The sequence below is a fragment of the Carex rostrata genome, chromosome 28 (assembly GCF_964058835.1).
Source record: "Carex rostrata chromosome 28, lpCarRost1.2, whole genome shotgun sequence".
In the NCBI taxonomy this organism is placed as follows: domain Eukaryota; kingdom Viridiplantae; phylum Streptophyta; class Magnoliopsida; order Poales; family Cyperaceae; genus Carex; species Carex rostrata.
In genome coordinates, this window is record NC_135945.1 from 3,219,719 (window position 1) to 3,242,626 (window position 22,908).

At 32.5% G+C, this 22,908-nt stretch overlaps 2 protein-coding genes across 3 annotated transcripts; one reads left to right on the top strand and one right to left on the bottom strand.

The window, feature by feature from the left end:
• Window positions 1-9,002: 9,002 nt before the first annotated feature.
• LOC144545987 (G-type lectin S-receptor-like serine/threonine-protein kinase At4g03230) lies at window positions 9,003-11,368 on the top strand. Of its 2 annotated transcripts, none has more exons than XM_078294536.1 (6): window positions 9,003-9,201; window positions 9,293-9,474; window positions 9,684-9,906; window positions 10,265-10,502; window positions 10,699-10,849; window positions 11,000-11,368. In XM_078294536.1, exons 1-6 carry the CDS (start codon window positions 9,018-9,020, stop codon window positions 11,306-11,308), a joined length of 1,287 nt encoding a protein of 428 aa, XP_078150662.1. In that variant the 5' UTR covers window positions 9,003-9,017; the 3' UTR covers window positions 11,309-11,368. The 2 variants fall into 2 exon arrangements, with proteins under 2 accessions (XP_078150662.1, XP_078150663.1); XM_078294537.1 differs by having other exon boundaries at window positions 9,696-9,906.
• Window positions 11,369-20,825: 9,457 nt separating this feature from the next.
• On the bottom strand, window positions 20,826-22,217 carry LOC144545510 (cis-zeatin O-glucosyltransferase 2-like). The gene has a single exon (XM_078294077.1). The coding sequence runs from the start codon at window positions 22,215-22,217 to the stop codon at window positions 20,826-20,828; it is 1,392 nt and encodes a 463-aa protein (XP_078150203.1).
• Window positions 22,218-22,908: the final 691 nt, after the last annotated feature.

Here is a 22,908-nt window from a genome sequence, read left to right on the forward strand (position 1 = left end):
GAACCCAATCAGCTATTAAACCCGATTCGATAATATTTTGTTATCAAATCCTGCATTCACCGCTAAACAAAGTCCTATATGTCTGGTATTTGTTATCAATACAAACTTAGAATATTTATATTCTAAATATTCTGTAAATCTACACAGAATTTTCGTGTTAAATCTGATAAAATTTTGTTTATATTTTGCTACGTTGGTTTTCACTTATATTTTTTTTGGGCTTTGAGTTATTTGAAAGTTCAAATTTGTAAATCTGAATTTCGTTAAGGTTAAAACTTGTTATAAAGTTTTCATTTTACTAACTGTTATAATTTACCGCATTAAGATCTTAATCAAGTGTAAATTTTTAAGCACAAACCGAGAGGCTAAAATTTTCAATTCTGAACAGAGCCCAAAATAAATGAGCCCAAGTTCATTTTATTTATGTTCCTTCCTTTTTTTTAAAAAAAAAATCTGAAAGTTCAGGAGCCCAACAGATTTGGGCCCAATAATTGAAATCAATTTTCCACATAAATCCCCAAAATTGCAACAGAGCATACCAGTTTGTAGAAAATATCGGTACCAACTGGTACCGTTGTCGATGAAGTGTAATAAAAACTGAAAATTTTAGATAAATATTGTGATATTCAAATTCGGCATCCAACGAAAAGAGCCTCTCAATTATAAAGTCAGGTGCTAGCTAGCTAGTTTGAGATTTAATTAGTCTGAAATATCAAATTTATTACAACAATCCAATTGAGGCTTGATTAATAAACATAAGAGCATCTACTGAAACTCAATTGAGTTTCTAAATAACTGTTAATCAATTTTTAGAAATTAATATCTCTAAAGTTTCTAACTTTTATATTCCTAAAATTAATTTTAGAATTTTTATTAAATCACGTCAGTAACAAATAAAAAATGAAAAATAATTTAAGCCAATCATTTAATCAGTGTGGAGTTTATAAATAGTTTCTTAATAAAAAACTTTACTCTATAATTTTTAAATAAAAAAACTCTCTTACATCTCTAAAACTGAAGTAAAAATTTTTACATCAGATTAGAAATACATCCCTAGAAATACATTCCTAAAAATCTAGGATGTAGTCATGTAGATGCTCTAACCATTTCACACATTGGAATAAAAAGGACCCCATTATGAGAAAATTTTCAACTCAAAATTTACGAACGAGTCATACTGTATGATACCGATTGATCTGATATGTTCATATCTGTATGATACTTTGTGTTGAGCATTCTAATTAGATATATTTATCTTTTCGCAACACGAAAAATTATAAAGCTTAAGTCGTAAAATCCTGCTGCAATGATTCTCAAATCACAAAAGATAGTAGATATATGCATTTTTTTTACGTAAGGTCCTTACAATTATAAAAATTGTCAAATATTATAGCAAAATAATACTTTCATATTTTAAACGTGTATAAACTCTATGCAGATATCAATTTGAGTCACTTTTATGTCAAAATGCTCGTTTCATTTTATTTTTTTAATAAAATGAGTCCAATATTAAATAACTTTCAAAACTACTTCGATAGTTAATTGTCCTTTTTCTTCTGAATTGAACTCAAAGAATATATAGAAATATTTTTGAATTTAATGTAGAATAAATATATATTTCTTGGAGTTTAATATTTGGCCATATGATCTATGAAAATATATAATTGATGTTTAGTGCGCATTAATATTATTCGGGACAATATAATTAATGTAGACCGTATAAAATTTTAAGAATTTATTACAATAAAATGGTATATATATTTGTATTTGATTGGATTGAAAAATTATCCATTCACATATAAGTGCATATAAAGTAGTAAAATATATTTTAGGTGGTATTTCAATACAAAATATTTATTGACCAAAACATATTTTTCATTCTTAATAATAGAGCACATAATATATAAATAAATAAATAAGACCCTAGTTTCATGCTTTGAAGTTTGAATCTTTGAACGGCTACAAATAAAAAATTCAAAACTAGGTGTGCTATTATATTAAGGAAAAAAATAATAACAATAAGTGTGCTTGTCATACTAAATTATTGTGTGAATATAAATGGAGCTCAAAAATGTATGTTTTTACATGTTTTTTGTATGATGCATTAGAACATTATTTTTATGATATTTTTGGTTGAGCTTCATATTAATTACATGACCTATTAGTTTAATATATAACAAAGCTTTTGAAAGTAGTTGTTATATTAGTTTACCTATTAGTTGTTTTATCCAAGTAGTTGTTATATTAATTAAGAAATATTGAAATTTAACTAATTTCTTTTACTCTTATTTTGAAAAATATTCTAAAAATAAATAAAAGTAATATATGATTACATATAAGTTATTGGAGAAAACTTATGTTAATTTGATATTCTATTATTTCAAGAACTTATAAAATTCACAAATTTTAACACAATTCAAATATAATATGTTAGTGTACACATACTTAATTTTGATACATGTAATAAAAAAAGATTATATATCAAAACTAATTTATCAAAAAAATGTGTTACTCAAGTTCAAAAATATACTAGATACAAATTTTTTGAGTTCAAAAAACACGTTTTAATCTTTTCAGAATCACTAATCTATGTAACTATAGATACTGTACTAGAGCTAATGCATTCAAAATGTTTCCAACACTTGTGATTAAGTTGTTTGGTGAGTTTAATTCATAACATTATAAGTTAAACTGTATCGTATTAGTAATATTTTTTTTATTCTCATTTCTTACATTGCTATGCCTTCTTGAGATAATAACAGGTCAATAGTGTTAGGTGCATCAAATATATAAATAATCTTTGATGGCATAATAAAAGAGGGGGGAATTTCACGTATACCCCTCAAAAACTTGAAAATTACGTATTTCTCCCTCTAAAGTTTGAAATTATGTATTTCCCCCTCTAAACTTCAAAAACTCACAAATTTATTTTTCCGTATAAAAGGAAAAAGAAAAAGCTAAATTTGCTAGTCTTCCTATTCAATTAGTGTGTGACTATAAAGCCTAAACATGCACATGTTGTTGCATGTTTTTTGTATGATATGTCCGGTTGAAGCTCAGATTAATTACATGACTCATTGGTTTAATTAATAGTATAAAAGAACTTTTTGAAGAGACAAAATAATGTATTTCCAAGTAATTGTTATATTTAATAAGAAATATTGAAAAGAGAAGTTATCTAATTTCTTTTAATTACTTTCTTATTCCGAACAATATTCAGCTTATCTTTGCAAAGAAAATTACACGTCTTTATTCCAAAAAAAAAATGAAGAATGAGAAAAGTTAATTACATATAAGTTATTGGAGAAAACTTAAATTAAGTTGATAACGTTCCATTTCAAAAAATGTTAATTACATATAAGTAAGTTATTGTAAAAAACTTCAGATATTTGCTTTTATAAGTCTGATCAATATTGTAAGTCTTGTTTGTTAGATTTTTTAAATGAGATGTTACAGGGGTAAACCAAAAAAAAAAAAAGATTGACCTTATTAGCTTTTTTACAAAATTAATTCAAAGCAATTAAAAAATAAAAACAAGCAATTGCATAATGTTAACCACAAGTCTGACACATTCTAATTTTTTTTTTTTTTTTGAAGTCTGTAGTAGAAGAGATAAAATTAAAAAAAAGATGAGATAGATGGAATGGCGCGTAGGGTTAAAATGCCTCTTCTATAGCTAAAAAGTATGGGTAAAATGATGGTAGTTGAGTGTGAGATATTTGATTTTGAGTTGGCTAGTGTTCTTTGTTGTATATTGTTAATATATTTTTGAGGGACACAAATTTGCTTCATTTTTGAATGAAGAACAAAGCTTTATAGGCAGATTACGACAAAAGTTTAGTGAAGCTAGATATTTGATACATTAGTTGATTATTCTTTTTAAAGTAATATATCTCTAATATTATGTCCTTGAATCATCATTTGTGCATTGGAGAACTATAAAAAACTTGGATTCTAGTTTTTAAGCATATTGTTCTACACGTGCAAATAGTAAAATCTCCCGAAGTAAAAAACAATGATGTTATTTCCATAAATGAATAGATTTAACGTTCTCTGATTTTTTTGTACTTTGCAATGATGGATAAAATAATCCGATGTGTACTGATTTAGTTTTGTGATTAAAATTGATCATGAAACAAATTATTCATATTCTCTTTACTTTTGCTTTTCAAATTATTAACTAAAAAAAATGTGATTTTAGCATAATAGAGATGCAATGTAATTTTGTTACTTTTGTTGTGTATATACATTGATTTTGTTTTTGTTTCCTAAAAAAGTTCTAAAAGACCGAAACTACAAAAATAAAATTAAAAGATTCAACAATTGATTCTGCTACAAATAAAAATAGAAGAAAAAAGGGCAATTAGTTGGAATATAAATTAACATTAAAAGGTCCAACTAATTACAATTGATTCTGCTTACAGTGGCCGGAAACAAATGAACCGAAATAACATTGTTCTAGATAAGCCGAAACAGGTTAATAATTGATAAAACATGTAAATAACATAATAATGTATTTAATTGTAGAAAATATATATTATAGAACATGAAAAAATGTATTTAATTGTATAAAACCAATGAATTATAAAATTGCATATTGCAGAAAATTCAAAAAATGTATTTATTTAGATTGAATTTTATCTAAGAAATTTTAATGATTTAAACATGTACAACAATTTTATTTTGTTTTGAAAAATATTATCAAAGTGATACAAAATAAAAGTAAAATGCAAATAATTTGGAAAAAAAATTTTAAACTTTTTGCATTTTTTATGACAAAATCACACTTATAATTGATAATTTTATATAATTGCATCATTATTAGCTCCTTCGACATGTGTAAATATTTGGGAACCGTTTATTTTTGCATGAGCGATCAACGGTCGATCTGTAATGGAATGATTTCAAATTTATTTTTAAATGATCGAGAGAAAACATTATACCTAATTAACATATATAATAGTTCTAAAGTTTGATTGTGTCCGAGCTTCGATCCAACGAGAAGTGGTCATAACCCTTCGATTTTACTATATTCCGTCAACTTGATGAATAGGTAAATGAAAATAAAATTTAATCAAAATTTGCTGCAGGAAAATATATTTTTCGTCCGCCTTCATTAACTCACAAGGCGAAAAACATATTTTTCGACAAATTTGAGCATTTATTAATTTGAACAACTCAAGCGAAATAATTTTATTAGTCGTTTTTAAATAATTAGCATTTATTTTAAACTAACTCATTAAGTATTTACCAAAAAAACAATCAGTAGGAGATGGGTTCAAGCGCAGCAACCGTGGAGATAGCAGAAGGCAAAAAGAAAGTTGGAGAAAACCCTTCTCCTCCCAAGCAAATAAATGAGGGATATACGATCAAGCAACCAAATGGAGATTCTCTCAACAGAGTAAATGCAGGGTGTACGGTCAGCTACCCCAAGGCTGACCAATCCTTCAAGAAAGACATTAATGAAAATGAAGGCGCGCTGGCGTACAGTCAGTTACCAGAAGAAGCATAATCAGATAGAATTTAAAGAACAGACCAACAGGAGGGAAGTTCAAAAGATGTATCAGATAGCATTTAAAGAACAGGAGATGTCTTAGGTGCTTGTCCAAAGGACACAAGAATATCCAGTGCAGAGATCCTATCAGATGTTTTCAATGCAATTAAGGCGTCTGGCCATTATTACTCTGGTAGATTTCCCTTAATAAATAAGATACAACATCCGCCTATAAAAAAGCCCAAAGGACCTCGAATTCGCATCCTCTGAGATATCTCATATTTTGCGTGACTTTTTGAAAAACCTCAATCGTTTCATTTACTTCGAAAAACAAAGTTGTAAAATATTGTTGAACATCCAGTCATGATGAATCTCTTAAAATGCCTCATTGCCATGCATATTCCATTTGGGGTGCAGTACGAGGCAATTTAGTTTTATTTGGAATGAGTTCGATCCAACCAAATATCAAAATATGTGTACAAGTATGTTGAATATTTGTTGAAATAGTTGTAGATGTATATTGAATGAACATTGCAATACTATTTTTTGTTTATTGAACTTTAAATATTGAATTTTGTTTATTGAATGTTGAATGTATATGATTGTTTTTTATATGCTGTGAATGTTGAATATTTATTTAATTATGGATGTGTAATATTGTATGTTTAATGGTTGGCAAATATGGATACTAGCTAATTATTATCTGAATAAAAAAAAAAATAGAAATTATAGACAGTTCTTAAAAACAAACTGTGTACAAATTGAAAATAGTCATGTATGATTTCGAAAAATCATACACGGATCCCTTATAAAAATAACCGTGTCTAAATTATAAGTTTCAGCGTTTTTTTTTATTTTACATATTTGACACAGTTCAGTTATAGAAACCGTTTATGTTAGAATTAAATAGGCACGGTTCTGTAACCATGTGTCGTGCACGTATCGATCTTTTCATACATGATCTTTGCGAACACGATCACCGAACTGTGTATCATTAGCTTTTCGGATCATGTATAGTCACATTTTCTGTAATTGATAGTGGACGGACAGATCTGATAAGGGCTTAATCGGTTTGTTAATTAACAATTGATTACAAGCACGAGAAATTAAGCCATGCAGTAAATTATTTCGTATGCTAACTGATTAACATTGTTACAGTTAATATTACTTTTGAGCTTTGTTACATATGAGACGACTCGATCGCTCAAGTCGCGTATTCTAGGAATAGTCAATACGCAATACTTGATAAGTATTTTTTGGAACTTATCGTCACAATTAAAAAGACAATAAATAAATTAGTCTAATTGCATCTTGCTGATTAGTCTAATTCTCTCTTCAATTTTATCTGCATATATTTTCTTTCAATTACAACCAATCTACATCAGTTTTTTCATTTCTTTTTCTCTAATAAAATTATTAATACATCTCCTTTTCATTCTCTTTCACAATAAATTGTGGATCCATTAAGTATTCTATATATTCAAATATTATTTTTGTACACATTTTTTTGGTATATTATTTATTTTTCCTATGAATATATTTCTATAGTTTAATTCTTATTCTAATTAAAGAGAGCAAAAAAATGCAAATATATTTAAATTTAAAAGTGAACCTCCCTGCTTTTGTTCATTGCAACTAAGGCAGATGAAGTTGTCAACGTTTTGTACAATAGGTGCATGATTTTTAAAAGTGTACACTTGCCAAATCTTGCATTACCAACATTGACCCTACCTAATTAAATTACCTGTCCATACAATCTGAATTGAATCTCACCTGATAAATCTCGAAAACTGAAACATGCTAACTAGATTCGACTTAAACCAGAAATGATCGGCATTTAAAATGACCCAATATACCCAACAAATTCAAGGACCAGAAACCTGAAATGATCTTTTCTAAAGACCAAACTTAATTTAGCCTCTCTGATAGGGGTGTCAATGGCACCCTTTTAACCATTTATCCATCCGACCCATACCGTATTCGATAAGACGGGTATGAGTAAGATTTCTTTTTCGATAAGGTACAGGTACGGGTAAGTATATTTTTTCCATTATCAAAACCGGGTAAGGATATGAGTAAAGCCTATTTAATTCATACCCGTTATCCGATCGGATAATTATATAAAAAAAATATACATATTATATATCTTAATAACCATTGAATTATTATCCATCTCCAACAGTCCAACTGACAACTACTCTTGATCTTGGAATACAAAATTTATTAAATTTTCTAACTTGAACAATTAACTATTTATGTAACTGTGTTAAACATAATTCACCATTAAAGCACTTAAACAATTGACCATCTTGCTTTTATTTGCATGCCTGTTTTTTTTTTAATTTGTGTTTTGATAAAAAAAAATTAGTTGGAATTAATTTTCATATTAGTAATTTTATTATATATGTGACGAATAAATGTGTCTTAGTGTTTTATTTAATAAATAATAAAAATAATTATTATACAAATATTAACTATATATATTATTTACCCGTGTCAAAACTAGCACTATGACACATTGTAATATTTAGAATCTACAAAAAAAGAAAAGCCGAAATATGGAAGGAGATCATATCTTGGTGGTGCACAAATATGGCGCAGGATTTTTTTTTTTTTCTTATATTTGTGGTAATTATAGCAGGCGCAAATATGACAATTATGATAGAAGGAAATATATTTGGTGGTGTGCAATTATGGCAAAAGGCGGGCAATATTTGTTTCCTTATATTCTTTATATTTGTTTCCTTATATTATTTATATTTGATGTATAATATAGAAATGAATAGGCTAGAAAGGGAAGGAAATAAAATGCATATTATGGTTGATTACCAATCCCATTATCTATATAAGGCTCATGCCTTCTCATGTAATGATATACAAAAAAAAATATTGGATGAAATAAAAACCAAGGGAGGGAAGAGAGATTTATGGAAGTGCTTGTGTTTGTGTTCTTGTTATGCAATTTTAATAATTTTAACAATCCGCTATCATTTTGTTATGCGACAACTACAACGGGTAAGGGTAGGGTACGGGTAAGACAATTTGTAGCGGGTAAGGATAGGGTACGGGTAAGGATAATTTGTGACGGGTACGGGTATGACAATGCTTTCATCCGACCCTTACCGTACCCGTTGACACCCCTACTCTCTGATCTGGTCCTGACATTTTCTTTTACTGCAACACTACCAGTATCTACCTTAATACTATTTAACCAAATCATTCGAAGAGCAAACAGAAAAAACATGCTTAAATACAATAAATTACTTAGTTGAAGTTAGAGGAGGTACCCTAAGTCCGTAATGCCGAACCACCTGACCCAAAATTCTCTCTTAATAGTACAATGGTACATGCTAACCTTAATCTCACTGCCCCTGGTACTCTGGAATTATAGGATCTTAAAGTACTCTTGACTCAATATAATCCAAACTCTACTCAGCTGTACCTGAAACTACACAGCGATAATAACCCAAATCTGAAGCCGGTCTGACTATAGCTGAAACTGAACTAACCTGAATCCAACTTGATGTTTTTTTCCTTTACTTTTCCATTCTTTCGATGTGTTATTCCATCAGTTCCCTACTCAAAATTTTCTTCAAGAAGAAAGAGCAGGCCTAGGCACCTCATTATCATCATCAGTGTATCTGTGTCATTGCTTATTATTGGCTGCTTCCTCAGCTTTTTGTTGATCAGAAAACTGAGATATAAAGGTTAAACTCTTTATTCAATTGAACAGTACTTGTCAACATGCTCATTGCATGAAAACTTAGCTAACATGTAATATGTTCTTTGATAATTTAGAACCCAACATTTCTCAAGAAGAAAAAATGCTCGCAACTAACAATAAAATATTAATGGATCAGTGGATCAGAGAAAGAAGTTCAGATTTTCCACTCTTTGATTTCAATCAGATAGAAAATGCGACAGGTCAATTCTCATTGGACAATAAACTTGGTGAAGGTGGATTCAGACCTGTCTATAAGGTGCTTCCTATTTTCTTCCATCTCGATACTGCTTTCCTTTTCTCTTTCTTATTTAAATTCATTATTATGTTTTTTAGAGCAAGAAAAACCATAGAGTTTAATGTGGCCATTTAAGTAAAGGAAATCATTAAAAGAACTGAAAATTAGAAAAGTAAATATTTTTTTAATGATGAATTTACAAGAAATGGTGGGTTTTATGTGATTCGAAGTTCTTCTTCCAGGGGGTGCTACAAGATGGACTTGAGATAGCTGTCAAGAGGCTTTCTTCATATTCAGGTCAAGGTCTAGTTGAATTTAAAAATGAAATCCAACTTATCGCAAAGTTGCAACGCAGAAACTTAGTCCGGCTGGTCGGTTGGTGCATCCAAGGAGAGGAGAAAATATTGATTTATGAGTTTATGCCAAACAAGAGCTTAGACTATTTCATTTTAGGTATGTCACTAGAAACCTATTTTGCAAGGGTTTTTGTAATTTTTTTATCCGTTTGGCCATCTGATTCATGAACTTGGAGTACCATTTACAAAAATCATTTCTTCAAGTACTTACTGAGTCATTTGTAATAAATAACAGGGATTATTAGTTACCCAACTAGTTTTTAATCATATAGTGTTCTGAATTTGGAGGACTCTCAGATCAAAAGGATTCTCTCTGTTCCATTCTAAGAACCCATTCACCCATAAGTTCCATTTAAAAACTAACAATTCAAGACCAAGGAAATTCTGAGTTGTTGGAATATAATAACAAAGATAAGACTGCTCCTTTTCCTATATCATTATGTGTTGTATCACAGATAAAAGAAGAGGATCACTCCTAAATTGGGAAAGGCGTTTTGAGATAATTAAAGGCATTGCTCAAGGACTCCTTTATCTCCACCAATACTCCAGGCTAAGAATTGTTCATAGAGATTTGAAAGCGAGCAACATTCTCTTAGACTCTGAAATGAACCCAAAGATCTCTGATTTTGGATTAGCCAGAATATTCGGTCCCAAGGAGCTCCAAGCAAATACCAATAGAGTGGTAGGAACATAGTAAGTTTGATGCTACGTGTCAAATAAATTATGTCCAATATTGATTGGTGCTTAAGAAAAGAGCATAATTCAACAAAAAAAACACTAACATAACGTAAATCAGTCTATATATAATATAAAGTTATTTCATGAAATGTAATACTCTGATCATTTGTATCATATAAGACGTTTTCTCTTTTCTTTTCTTTTTTATCAGCGGTTACATGGCTCCAGAGTATGCATCTGAGGGTCTTTTCTCAATCAAATCAGATGTATTCAGCTTTGGTGTATTGCTTCTGGAGATTGTAAGCAGCAAAAGAAATACGGGTTTCCACCAAGATGGAGAATTTCTCAACCTTCTTGGATATGTAATGAAACATATACTCAACTTAATTAAACTCTTAATTATACAATATTCATATATTACAAACTTAAAAGACAATTTCGTTTCTGAACTGGATTTAATGTTGGTATTACGGTAGCAAAGAGCGGTATTGATATTTTTTTATGTTTGTCAGGCTTGGTACAAATGGAAAGGAGGAAATATTCCAGAGCTAATATGTCCAACTTTAACGGAAGTGCCTCAAAGACAGCCAGAGAGATGCATTCATGTGGGATTACTGTGCGTACAAGAGAATCCAACCGATCGACCCATCATGTCTGATGTGATCGTGTTTCTTACCACAGAAAGTATAATTTTGCCAGAGCCTAAGCAGCCAGCATACTTCAATATGAGAGTTAAAGAGGAAGCAGTGGACCCATCTAATTTTAACGGCTCTGCATGCTCTATAAATTATGTCACCTTGACCAACCCAGAAGTGAGATAATTTTACTCGAGGTGATTAGTTAATTATTGCTGTAATAAGTTGATTTCATGACGACCGTACAAAACGTTGTCAGACCAAAACTTTAAAATGGATTATATTGAGTAATGCCACTCCAAAATGGAAAATTGGTTATTTGCCACTTCAAAACTTTAAAATTTGAAAAATACCACTCCAAAATTAGAAATTATCCTAATACCACTCTAAACTTAGTTAATTTTTAATTTTGCCACAAATAATAATTAATCACTAAAATACCCTCCCATCACAAACCTTTGAAGGAAAAAAATGGAAAAATAAAACCGAGCTTTAATTTACCACCGACTTTCTCCCCTATCAGCTCAAATTCCATTGTCATCTCCTCTCACCTCTCATCCCATCCATTTCCATGGCCGATCCCTCCCCTTCTCCATTCCACCATCCCTCTTGTACTCTGGAGTTCCCGTGCTGCCGGATCTGCTCCTTCCTATCAGAAGAAGCTTTGATCCCCTTCAATCTCCTTTCTACCATCACTCTTCTCGTAACTTCCCTTGTCCCTTTACATATTCTTCTTTAGTCTTTCGATATTGTTTTGTTTGCTTTTATATTGATCAGGCCTCAATATATCGTATTATCTTAACAACTACCCTCTTTAGCATAATATTTGTAAGCGACTAGGTTGAAAATCCTTTTTCTAGACTATTTGGTAGACATAAAGTGCTCTGGTCTATATTAATAGTTGACAACAGGTCTATTGGATTGCCAGATGTATCCTAATTTTTTTTATTTAAAATCTAGGAAAACGAGTAATGAGATTTTATAAACCAAGTGGCATGTCTTATAATTTTTATAAAGGAATTGTATTTGATAAAAGAATGTACTACATAGTGGAGTACTACGCTTACTATGTGGAGAGTATTTTAGTCATTAATTATTATTTGTGGCAAAATTAAAAATTAACTAAGTTTAGAGTAGTATTAGGATGATTTCTAATTTCAGGGTGACATTTTTCAAATTTTAAGGTTTTGGAGAGGCAAATAACCAAGTTTCCCAGAAAAAAAAACTGATAGTTAATGCATAATTTTTTAAAACAATAATGAATTTTAAATATCGTTTGTCTTTTAAGTATGATTTAAAATTACTGAAATTTACTTTGCTGTTTTCATGGATATTTGAGCACCAATATACTGTGCAGTATAGGTTTACACTTTACAGTAATCCTATTTTGATTAACTGCTGTGTAATTATGGTATCATTTTAATGAAACGGATTTTTATCTCTTTTTTAAAAAAAATACTGAAATTAATTCTGTTTAAATTCATTTTTTTTTCCATTTTTATTGACTCTGTTGATTGCACACGTACTTATTTTGAATAATTTTTCGTTAAATTTTATTACATGCTTCATTTTAATTATTTCTGAGGTGTTGTTCTTTCTTCATATAATGATGACTTGATTATAATATTAGGGAGAATTTTCACATTTTTTTTTGTTTCTTGTCAAACATACATATGTATTTTTTTTTTCTAAAAATCTTCATTCCAACAGATAAAAAATATTACATTACAGGAAAAAAAAAACATTACGTTCATTAATATGAGATCAAAGCCTGTCACATCCCTACAACATGACAGACAACTCGCCATGCTTTTCAGCGCAAGGCGATCATATTCTGAATTACAACATATACATAAATACATTACCAATGACACATAATTGAACCCACAATACATGAAGTAAATTTCTGAAGTGTAATTTGTTTTACATGTATCAATGCAAGACAAAATGAATCTGCTATAGTTTAAATAAGTACAATTGAAGAACCATAACAGATTCATTTGATCAGAATTATAAGAAAAATTACTTGTGTTTGTGGCAACCCCTGCAATCATTCGTTCTGACATCTCACTTTCATCTCTTGGACTTTGTACCTGGAACCCACAAAGTGGAAAAGTGAGATATTGAAATCTCCCAGTGCGGTATTCAATTCCAGTCGAGTTATTCTAAGACGCGACCAACATAAACCAAACAACACACTGAGTTCAAATATAAGAAAATAACATTATTAATTCAAATTCAAGAAACATCTCAAAAAGAAATGAAACCAATCAAAGTAGCATGTAATTAAACCACTTCCTAAGAAATAAGTATTTGTCTTAATACCTTATCATAAACATTAGTTACTGTTATGCAATGCCCCTTCTAATTTTTACGTCAAATGCAAAAATGGTCAAGCAAAATTAACTAACATAGCACATAAACATCTCACCAATATTTCCAAACCGTATAGCTTTAATATAAATTCACATATCATCTAAAATTATTTCAATGTCCATGTGCAGAAATTTATAAGAACTCATTTGAATTTTGAAAATAAAACATCATGAACAAAATCATGCTTATGAAAAGATAAATTTCTCCAAATACATTGTTCATATAAATTAGTAAATGCACAACTATTCATATTCTCAAATCTTCATTAAGTCCAAGTCATGCTCTATAATATTATGCACCAAAAACAAATCTGGTCATGCGCTACTCCGAATATGGCGCCTACAGAACTTCAGTGCACACCACTGAAGTTCTACGCTTACCCCGAATATATGGCGCCTACAGAACTTCAGTGGTGTGCAACGAAGTTCTGCACATACCCCGAATATATGGCGCTTACATAATTTCAGCTCACACGACTGAAATTATGCGCTTACCCCAAATATATGGCGCCTATGGAACTTCATCCCACACAAATGAAGTTCCGCGCATACCCCGAATATATGGCGCCTATAGAACTTCATCCCATACGAATGAAGTTCTGCGCTTACCCCGAATATATGGGTGCATACATGACCATCATTTTTCCAATTCCAAGTTATGTACATGCAAAGCTTACAATATTACATAGCTCATATACAACAATTTCATGATTCAAGTCATGATAAGTACCATACATGCAATTTATGCAATATGAAGACTTTGTCTAAGCTCATGTTATAAGTTGTCTATGCATGCCATGCAACTCAAATATATGAGTATCTCTCATCCAATATAACACGCCACATATCATGCAATATCAGAACTGAAGAAAGGATTCAATTACACAATTATAAAAGCTCCAAAAAAGCAAGCACACAAAATCAACGGAAAGCACAAACGAATTGAAAGAACAATTGAGTAAACATGACACCCGCACATTACATCATGTGCTACAAATTAATAGAGTGTGCTACATGTGTAAACCTTCCCTACTGTACTTATAGTTGTGATGGGCTACTATGGGGTGTTACTTCTATCTTTTTCAAATTTCATCACAATTCATTTTTAACAACATTATATTTTCAGTAATACACACAATTCACTTATATTGTAATTTCCCATGTTTAATCAAACTTTAATGAGCCATACCGAGGTCTGGTTTAGGATTGACACTTTAAAATTCATCATTTCTAGCACATAATATAATCTCATGTTATCACTAAACACATCCAATCATGCTATCTCTTAGTATATAAGTAATTATGTTCATGCACCCTTTTAATTCACTAGAGGAATATAACTTATAATCCAACTATAACTAATGTTTCAAGGCATATGCTTAACATCAAGTCATACTTATTTTCAGAATATAAAATCATGTTTCACATGCAAGGTTATATCTTCATGGTATGCTCTAGCTTTAGAAATTGCGACAAGTGAATATAATAAGATAAAGAATGGAGACATCCATTTGAGCTTGCACTTGAGAACAATATTTGTTATATTAATTCTACCCACTGTCACGAAATCATCAGATTTCATTCCCAGTATTTCCTTTGTTTCCTTAACAACGTTTTTACCATTTACAATTTTATTTGACAGCTCAATCTTTCCATGTAATAATTCTGCCTATATATGAGGCATGTAATTCATCCCGAGAGGAAATGAGAAATACAATATCAATTACCAAAATTATATTTCATTCTCTGTCTAATTTTAACACAAGTTTTATGGTATCAGAGCTATTTTAATGGCCGCCGCCGCTACACCAACTCCACCACTACCTCCTCCCGTTGCAGAACAAATTATTCCCCTTAATTATCCTATTACAACCAAACTTAATCATTCCAACTTCCTCACATGGAAATCTCAAATCACACCTATTGTGCACGGCTTCAACTTGACTCGTTTTTTAGAAGAAGCACCACCAGCCCGTCAAGTTACTTCAGCCAATGGTCAGCTCGTCGACAATCCATCTTTTTCTGCCTGGGATCAACAGGACCAGCTATTATTAGGTTGGATCCGTTCTTCTTTGATTGAAATGGTTCAAGCCCAAGTTTCCTCTTGCAAAACTTCCTATGATCTGTGGAACTCCCTCAAACAAAGCTTCTCTGCTACATCACGTGCTCGGCTCACCGATCTGAAGCGTCAAATCCAATCTACCATCAAGGGTTCATCTTCTTGCAGTGATTACCTCCAATGCATCCGCCACCTTGCCGACGAGCTTGCTTTCATCGGTAACCCACTCTCTGATGATGATCTCGTGCTAAACAATTCCCTCATATTATACATCAAACCACATGTCCTTATACACCCGAGCAAAATGGCCTTACCGAACAAAAACATAGACATATAGTCGAACTTGCCTTAGCCATCATGTCCCATGCTTCCCTTCCAACTATCTATTGGGATAAGATTTTCTCAAGTGTGGTTTACCTAATTAACCGACTCCCTTCTCCCTCTAACTCGGCAAAAATTCCATACACAAAACTCTTCCATAAACAACCCGATTACTCACTTCTCCGGGTTCTTGGTTGCCTTTGCTTTCCACACACACGACCTTTTAACTCAAATAAATTAGAAAACCGAGCACTTCCTTGTCTCTTTCTTGGTTATGCTACCAACCAAAAGGGCTACCGCTACCTTCATCTTCCAACCAACAAACTTTACATTTCTCGGCATGTAATATTTGATGAAGACTATTTCCCCTGCAAAAACCCCTCCTCTGCCTCAACCAATGCCTCTACTGTTGCCCTTCCTACGCATCAAAATCCCCTCTCATTTTTACCAATTTCGGTCCAGCCATTACCTATTAATTCCTCTTCAATGCAACCCCCTTCGGCCTAGCAACAAGTTGAATTAACGGCCCAACAGCCACCTATTTTACCTCCTCCTAATTCGGCCCACAATATAACAAATAATTCCCCCTCACTACTCGGCCCAGCACCAACACAACCCAATATACTAAATAACTCCATCCCACCTGATACTAACCGAACCATCCAACCAATTTCGCCTCAGCCTACAAATAACTCAATTTCGCCCCAGCCTCAAAATACATCAAATTCGCCCCAGCAGCCGAACTTTTCAAATAACATCTCCCTGTTACCTGTTACTAACCGAACCAACACTGCAAATACCTCTTCTCAGCCTACTCTTCCTCCCTCCTCCACTCATCAAATGATTACACGCAACCGTGACAATACTCGCCGCATCCAAGACTTTCCCGACCATATTGCTTTCAACACAACCCTTGAGACCGAACCACACACCTTTCTTCAAGCAAACACAAAACCTGAGTGGAGACATGCGATGGCAGCTGAAATGAATGCATTAATTCAAAATAACACCTGGACTTTGGTACCTCCTCAACCAAATCAACAAATTGTCAGATGTAAATGGGTTTTTAAGATCAAGCGTCGAGCCAACGGTTCAATCGAGCGCTACAAGGCACGTTTAGTGGCTAAAGGCTACAATAAAATTGAAGGTATCGACTATTTTGACACATTTAGTCCTATGGTTCGACCAACCACAATTAGACTCATACTTTCTATTGCGGTTTCCTCTAGTTGGTCTATCCGACAACTTGATGTTCCTAATGCCTTTCTCAATGGAGACCTAACCGAAAAAATGCTTATGTGTCAACCTCCCGGCTTTGTTGATCCGGACCGACCAAACCATGTGTGCCTTCTCTCCAAAGCCCTCTATGGCCTAAAACAATCTTCTCGGGCTTGGTTCACCAAACTTAGCTCGGTCCTTATTGAACTTGGTTTTGTTGCTTCATGCTATGACCCCTCTCTTTTTATTTCTCACTCTACCAACCATACTACATTGATTCTAGTTTATGTTGATGATATTTTTAATAACCGGTAGCAATGCCTCTCATATCTCTTAATCTATTGCCTACCTCCATGACAAATTCTCAATTAAAGACCTTGGATCTCTAAGTTATTTTCTAGGGATTGAGACCAAAACCACCCCTCTCGGCCTCCACTTATCACAATCCAAATACCTTCATGAACTATTAACAAGATCAAACATGCATGAAGCAAAGCCAAGCCCTACACCCATGACCCCATCCTCTTCCCTCTCTACAAATGATAGTGAACTTTTCGACAATCCACACCTATATCGAAGCATTGTTGGTGCTCTACAATACGCCACAATTACTCGACCGGATTTATCTTTTGTAGTTAATAAAGTCTCACAATTCACAACTACCAATCATTGGTCCGCGGTTAAGCGTATCTTGCGCTATATCCGTGGTTCTCTTCACCATGGTCTCACTATTTATTCGGCATCTCCCATGTCCCTTCATGCATATAGTGATGCCGATTGGGCCGGTTCCATTGATGATCGACGGTCTACTTCGGGCTTTTGCATTTATCTTGGACAAAATCTTATTTCTTGGAGTGCTAAGAAACAACCCACGGTTTCCCGTTCTAGTACCGAGGCTGAATACCGAAGCTTAGCCATCACTTGTGCCGAAATTCTTTGGATCCAATACTTGCTTCGTGAGTTACATGTTCCTCTCACCTCACCTCCAACCTTATGGTGTGACAATCTTGGAGCTACTTTTCTTGCCGCCAATCCGATGTTTCATGCAAGAACTAAACACGTGGAAATAGATTATCATTTCGTGTGCGAACGAGTGGTTTCTAATGAACTCTTTGTTCGGTTCTTATGCTCCAAGGATCAACTAGCTGACATCATGACCAAACCACTCCCTACACCAAGATTTGAATTCCTGCGATCCAAGCTTGCTGTGACTGAAGCCACTTTCCGCTTGAGGGGGGTGTAATAAGATAAAGAATGGAGACATCCATTTGAGCTTGCACTTGAGAACAATATTTGTTATATTAATTCTACCCACTGTCACGAAATCATCAGATTTCATTCCCAGTATTTCCTTTGTTTCCTTAACAACGTTTTTACCATTTACAATTTTATTTGACAGCTCAATCTTTCCATGTAATAATTCTGCCTATATATGAGGCATGTAATTCATCCCGAGAGGAAATGAGAAATACAATATCAATTACCAAAATTATATTTCATTCTCTGTCTAATTTGAACACGAAGTTTTAGAATATATGCAATTGATGCCATGTATCTCAAAACCACATCAAGAATTTAACTACATGCACGTTAACTAGTAATTGAGCAAACCAACAAGTAAATTGACAAGCAGACAACAAAATCAGCAAGCATACAACAAACAATAATATATATGTTGGAAGAATCTAAGAATAACTTGAAACCCGTACCTTTTAACATTGGGAACGATAGAACTCGAAGCCAGTCCACTGTTCAAAATCAAGCTGATCGATTCACTCAAGGACAGTCCCAGGAACAAAATCAGTCAAGCAAGTTTCCTTCTCTGCCTTGCTCATGTCTCGGCCACCTTGGACTACCGACGTGTCTTCTTTCTCCTCTCTATTTCCTTCTTTTCAGTTTTCCTTTCTTCTTCCCTTAATTTCTCCCCTATTATTTACCGGTCTCCCTTTCTATTTTTGTTTTTCGATCTCTCCAAAGACAAAAGGTGGTTCCGCTTTTGTCTCCTCTTGAAAAATAAAGAATGCACCGAACAGTAGGGATGCAAACGGATCGGATACGGATCGGATAGTGGTAAAGATAATATCTGATATGTATCCGTTTTTATTTTTCGGATACGGATACAGATATCCACTTTTATAATAGTAAATGACATAATTTTTTTCAAAATACATATTAAATTATATAATATATATCTACTATTTGGATACGGATAATTAAAATTCAAAACCATATCCGTATTCGTATCCGCACGGATATTCGAATATCGGATATCAGTATTAAATTTTCGGATACAGAGTCGGATACGGTCGGGTAATATCCAACCCATTTGCACCCCTACCGAACAGGAAGGAATATAATATATTTTTTTAACCAAAGCTTAGAGAAATAATTAAGTGCCAATGAGTATCATTTAGTGGAGTTAGGTGGGAGGATAAATGGTTGGACACGTGTACCTTTCATGCAAATTATTTTATATAAAAGATAGTCACCTATTTTTCTTCTTACCTAATTAATAATTAACTTGTTTGTACTAAATTCCTTCACTTTAGATATAAAACATGGCATCTAGATATTATTTTTAATAAAATTTAAAATAAACTAAAAATGGAAAGAAAACATGTATAATTACTTATGTGATCTTATAATTAAATAACTTTCTTAATTAATAGAATATTACTTAATTATTTATATGTATGTATAAATATATTAATTATACTTTTCAAAATACAAGAAGTTTGTAATTGTACTTCAAAATTCATATTGGTAAAAAAAAAAAAATTAACACACTTTATTTCAAGTCAAATAAAATTTTCATATTTTCAGAAATTGGGATGTTACAAAGCCAATGTTAACCGTCCATTTTAAATGAAGTTCGGAATCAAACCATCTAACTGAGATAATATCTGCTAAGGATTCATTCAATTTTTTTTAATCTGCAAACTCTTACAAGAAGAAAATTCCCTTTATCACTAAATTTTACCTCTGAATGTGAAAAAAAATAATAATAATAAAACAGAGATAGTAAAAGAAATGTAAAATTTAATAAGATTTAAAATAAAAAATTATAAATATGACCAATTTAGTTAAAGTCAGGTCTGTGACTGAAATACAAACTTTTACCCTGAATCTTTGAAAATGTAAAAAATATTTTTATATACAAGATCAGCCATCCAATTTTTATTGAATATACCTCAATCAAACAAAGAAACTGTTTCATTTCACAAAGAAAGTAAATCTAATATAACATCTTTATATATATATAGAGAAAGAGAGAGGAGGGTTCAAATGCACCATAACTTTGTGCTCTAATATATATACTTCATATTTTTTATCTCCATTTTCAAAGTCCGAAAAGTCAATCCGAACAGTTCAACATAATCTTCATAATAAAATATTCTTGGAGAACAAATTTTATATTTTTTATAATTTTTTTACTATCTTTTTACATAGGTACTATATCACTTTATCGGATGGTCAAGAATCTCCTTAAAACAGTGGTTTTGTATTTATATAAAAAAATAGTAAAAAAATTCTAAAAAATATAAAATTTGGTCTCCAAGCATATTTTATTATGAAGATTATATTGAGCGGTTCGGGTCGATTGTTCGGACTTTGAAAACAGAGATAAAAGATGTAGAGCATATTAGAGCACAAAATTTATGGTGGATATATATCTCTTAAACATGCCTTTCTCATTTCTAACATTTGAAAAGTATATAAATGGCCCTAGCTAGGATCTTGTAATATGATTAATAAATGAAATGAACTCGGCATTGGAAGAGCCATCATGAGCCACTGCCCCTCTGACAGCCTCTCCTAATTCTTTGGCCCGCTGTTTGATCTTCTCTCCTTTATCACAAACCATCACATCTTTTATAACCTTCTCTAGCTCCTCCGCAAGCAAAACATCTTTTCTACGGTCCCAATCTCTAACAATCACCCCAACCTTCAGATAATTTGACAGTAACACTGAATTCCATGGCTGGTCTGAGTGCATAGGCCATGCTAACAATGGCACTCCCATGCTAATAGATTCTATACATGAATTCCATCCACAATGACTCATGAAACATGCAATTGCTTTGTGCGACAATATCTCTAATTGCGGCGCCCAATCTCCGATTATTATTCCCTTACCGTGAATCCTTTCCATGAAACCTGAAGGCAATTTGTTTTGCCGACCGTTTTCATTTAATTCTGTGAAGGCATAACCACGATCTGCTTCCCGCAACACCCAAACAAACCGCTGCTCACTGTTCAACAATCCAATTGCTAATTGTTCGATCTGGTTGTCGGAGATAGATGAATTACTTCCGAACGATACATAAATAACTGAACTGGGAGGTTGTTTGTCAAGCCAATCCAAACAGTGATGCCTTGGCCTTGTTGTTTCTGTTATAACTGTTGGATTCAATGGACCGATGGCAAACACTTTCTTTCCGAAATAATTGTTTTGTTGTTTCATAAGGAAGTCAAGGAACTCACCTTCTAACAAACGACAAGTGTTTATGAGCACACCGGAGTACTCTTGTCTCTCGCATCGGGTAATCAACGCAAGAAATTCTTCTGAAAAGCAATCATCCGTAGATGGTGCATTGAGGCCTAATGATTTTAGTAGGGCCCCAGCTGGACTATCTTGATCTTCCCACGGTAAAGCAGATGAAGACGGTACACACCAAAAAGTGTACGATTCGCAATTACATAGTGCAGCAATTTCTGATGCTACAAAGGAAACCAAATGGTCGGATATGACCACGACGCGATGCGAAGAGATAGACAAGGAACGTAAAAGATCAGCCAGATGAGGTCGTACATGCTCAAATGCTTCAAACAAGGGCTCGAGATGAGACGGGAAGAAGGGGGATGAGTTCGAGTTGAGGTTTGGTGCAGGGGAGGCAAATGAAGGGATGGGTAGTTTGTGGAAATGGAGCGAGTCGATGGCGGAAGCATGCCAACCTTCAAGACGAGACGTCGCTTGATGGATGTGGATTGCAGGGGCCGCATAGTACACAGTCAAGCCGTGACCGGAGAGGACGATGGAAAGGTGGAGAAGTTGGTTGAGGTGACCTTGCAAAGGGAAAGGCACCACCACAATGCTTACATCCGCTTTGCTTGCCTCCATGTATTCTTCAAAAGGTGCTTGTTTGAATTATTGGTGAAGAAAGAATATTGAAGAGATAGTGTTCACAGCTCACAGCTCACATGAAGGTATTTATTTATTTTTGCATTGACGAGTCAAACTTTTCAACTGAAGATCGAAATAATTAATTACACAAATCATGATGTTTAATAAAATTATATTGAACAAAAAATAAGAACCATATACTCATGTACCAAATATTCTGCTCGGCACATGGTGTGTTTTTTTAAGTAACAATTGGAGCAATAGGTGTACCGACTACCGAATACAACTAATCCGTCGTATGCTTTGATTTGTCGTATTTGGATTTTTTTTTTAAATTATCTTAAATAATAATTTTATAAAATTTTATTAATTAAAAATAAATTGAGTTAAATAAATTTATTTAATAAGTTTGATAAGTTAAATTAATTAATTTTTAAAAACTATGAATTATTTACACATAATTTTAATAAAAACATAAAATTATCTACAAACCAATTAATTACTTAATGATATATATACCATCAGTTCAATAAACACATACCGTTATTTATTACAATGATATAAAAATACTAAGCATTACTCCAAAACAAAACAAAAAATTAATGATCATAGCCCTAATATAGACAATTTTCCAGCTCAAAAAGGCAAAAACCTACATTTGCTAAAGAAAAATGAAGGGGTATTTATG

Coding starts and splice junctions, on each gene's coding strand:
- LOC144545987 (XM_078294536.1), top strand. CDS start 9,018: ATGTTTTTTTCCTTTACTTTTCCATTCTTTCGATGTGTTATTCCATCA. Junction 9,202..9,292: donor CAGAAAACTGAGATATAAAG/GTTAAACTCTTT, acceptor TTGATAATTTAG/AACCCAACATTTCTCAAGAA. Junction 10,850..10,999: donor TTCTCAACCTTCTTGGATAT/GTAATGAAACAT, acceptor TATGTTTGTCAG/GCTTGGTACAAATGGAAAGG.
- LOC144545510 (XM_078294077.1), bottom strand. CDS start 22,217: ATGGAGGCAAGCAAAGCGGATGTAAGCATTGTGGTGGTGCCTTTCCCT.